This window comes from Suricata suricatta, chromosome 9, assembly GCF_006229205.1.
Source record: "Suricata suricatta isolate VVHF042 chromosome 9, meerkat_22Aug2017_6uvM2_HiC, whole genome shotgun sequence".
NCBI classification, from domain to species: Eukaryota; Metazoa; Chordata; class Mammalia; order Carnivora; family Herpestidae; genus Suricata; species Suricata suricatta.
In genome coordinates, this window is record NC_043708.1 from 73,038,810 (window position 1) to 73,039,986 (window position 1,177).

The 1,177-nt window shown below is 42.3% G+C and overlaps 1 protein-coding gene across 1 annotated transcript in view; it reads right to left on the reverse strand.

The window, feature by feature from the left end:
- LOC115302268 (olfactory receptor 4K14-like) overlaps positions 1-899 on the reverse strand; it is a 4,310-nt gene extending 3,411 nt beyond the window's left edge. The window contains exon 1 of the mRNA XM_029952219.1: positions 3-899. Coding sequence (XP_029808079.1) covers positions 3-893 — 891 coding nt within the window. The 5' untranslated portion in view covers positions 894-899. The remainder of the gene's footprint in view (positions 1-2) is intronic.
- Between the last annotated feature and the right edge of the window lie 278 nt (positions 900-1,177).

Below are 1,177 nucleotides of genomic sequence, written 5' to 3' on the forward strand. Positions count from 1 at the left end.
GCTGTTTTCATCTCTTTATTTCTCAATGTGTAGATAAGGGGGTTCAAGAGTGGAGTAAAAATGGTGTAAAATACAGACAGGAGCTTGTCCACAGAGAACCGACTGAAAGGCCACACATAAATGAAAATGCAGGGCCCGAAGAAGAGCAGGACTACCGTGATATGTGCAGAGCAAGTAGAGAGTGCTTTGGATGCCCCACCAGCAGCATGCTGTTGGACAGTGATGAGGATGACAGCGTAGGAGACCAGGAGGAGCACAAAGCAGCTCATGGAGAGCAACCCACTGTCTGAGATCATGAGGATGCCCAAGACATAGGTGTCCGTGCAGGCAAGCTTGATCACAAGAGGAAGGTCACAGAAGAAGCTGTCCACTTCATTGGGGCCACAATAAGGTAAATTCACAGTAAAGGCTATTTGACTGATGGAGTGCACAAACCCAGTGACCCATGAAACCAACACCAGTCCTACACAGGTTTGCCGGCTCATCATGGTCATGTAATGCAAAGGTTTGCATATAGCCACATATCTGTCATAGGCCATGGAAACCAGAAGTACCATCTCAGACCCACCAATAAAGTGTAAGAAGAAGATCTGAGCCATACATCCTCCAAAGGATATGAGCTTTTGATCACTAAGGAAGTCTCTGATCATCTTGGGGGTGGCAAATGAGGCGAGCCATATATCTAAGAAGGACAGGTTTCCCAGCAGGAAGTACATAGGGGAGGAGTGCAAGTGGGGGTCAGAAATGACAGTGACCACAATAATGAGGTTACCCAGCACAGTGGCCACATAGATCCCAGAGAAAAGGATAAAGAAAACATGTTGGAGATGCTGTGAAGTGCAGAGTCCATACAACACAAATTCTGACACCAAGGAATAATTCTGCAGTTCCATTATCTCAAGTTTCAGATTTTGTTATGAATCTATATAAAGAAAAGAGATGGATATGAAAGAGCCTGTCAACTACCAGGCACATGAAAGTGATCAACTAAATTTATATCTGAATATAATTTTAATTTTTAAGACATAAGATAAAATACAAAGAAAATTAAAGCCAAGCGCAACAATAGAGTTTACTTTTCTCGCATGTTAAGGCTGCTTGGATCTTTCTCTTTTTTAACCCACTTTATTAACATAAAAATGTACCTACCTACCAAAATTCACCCATTTTAAGTATA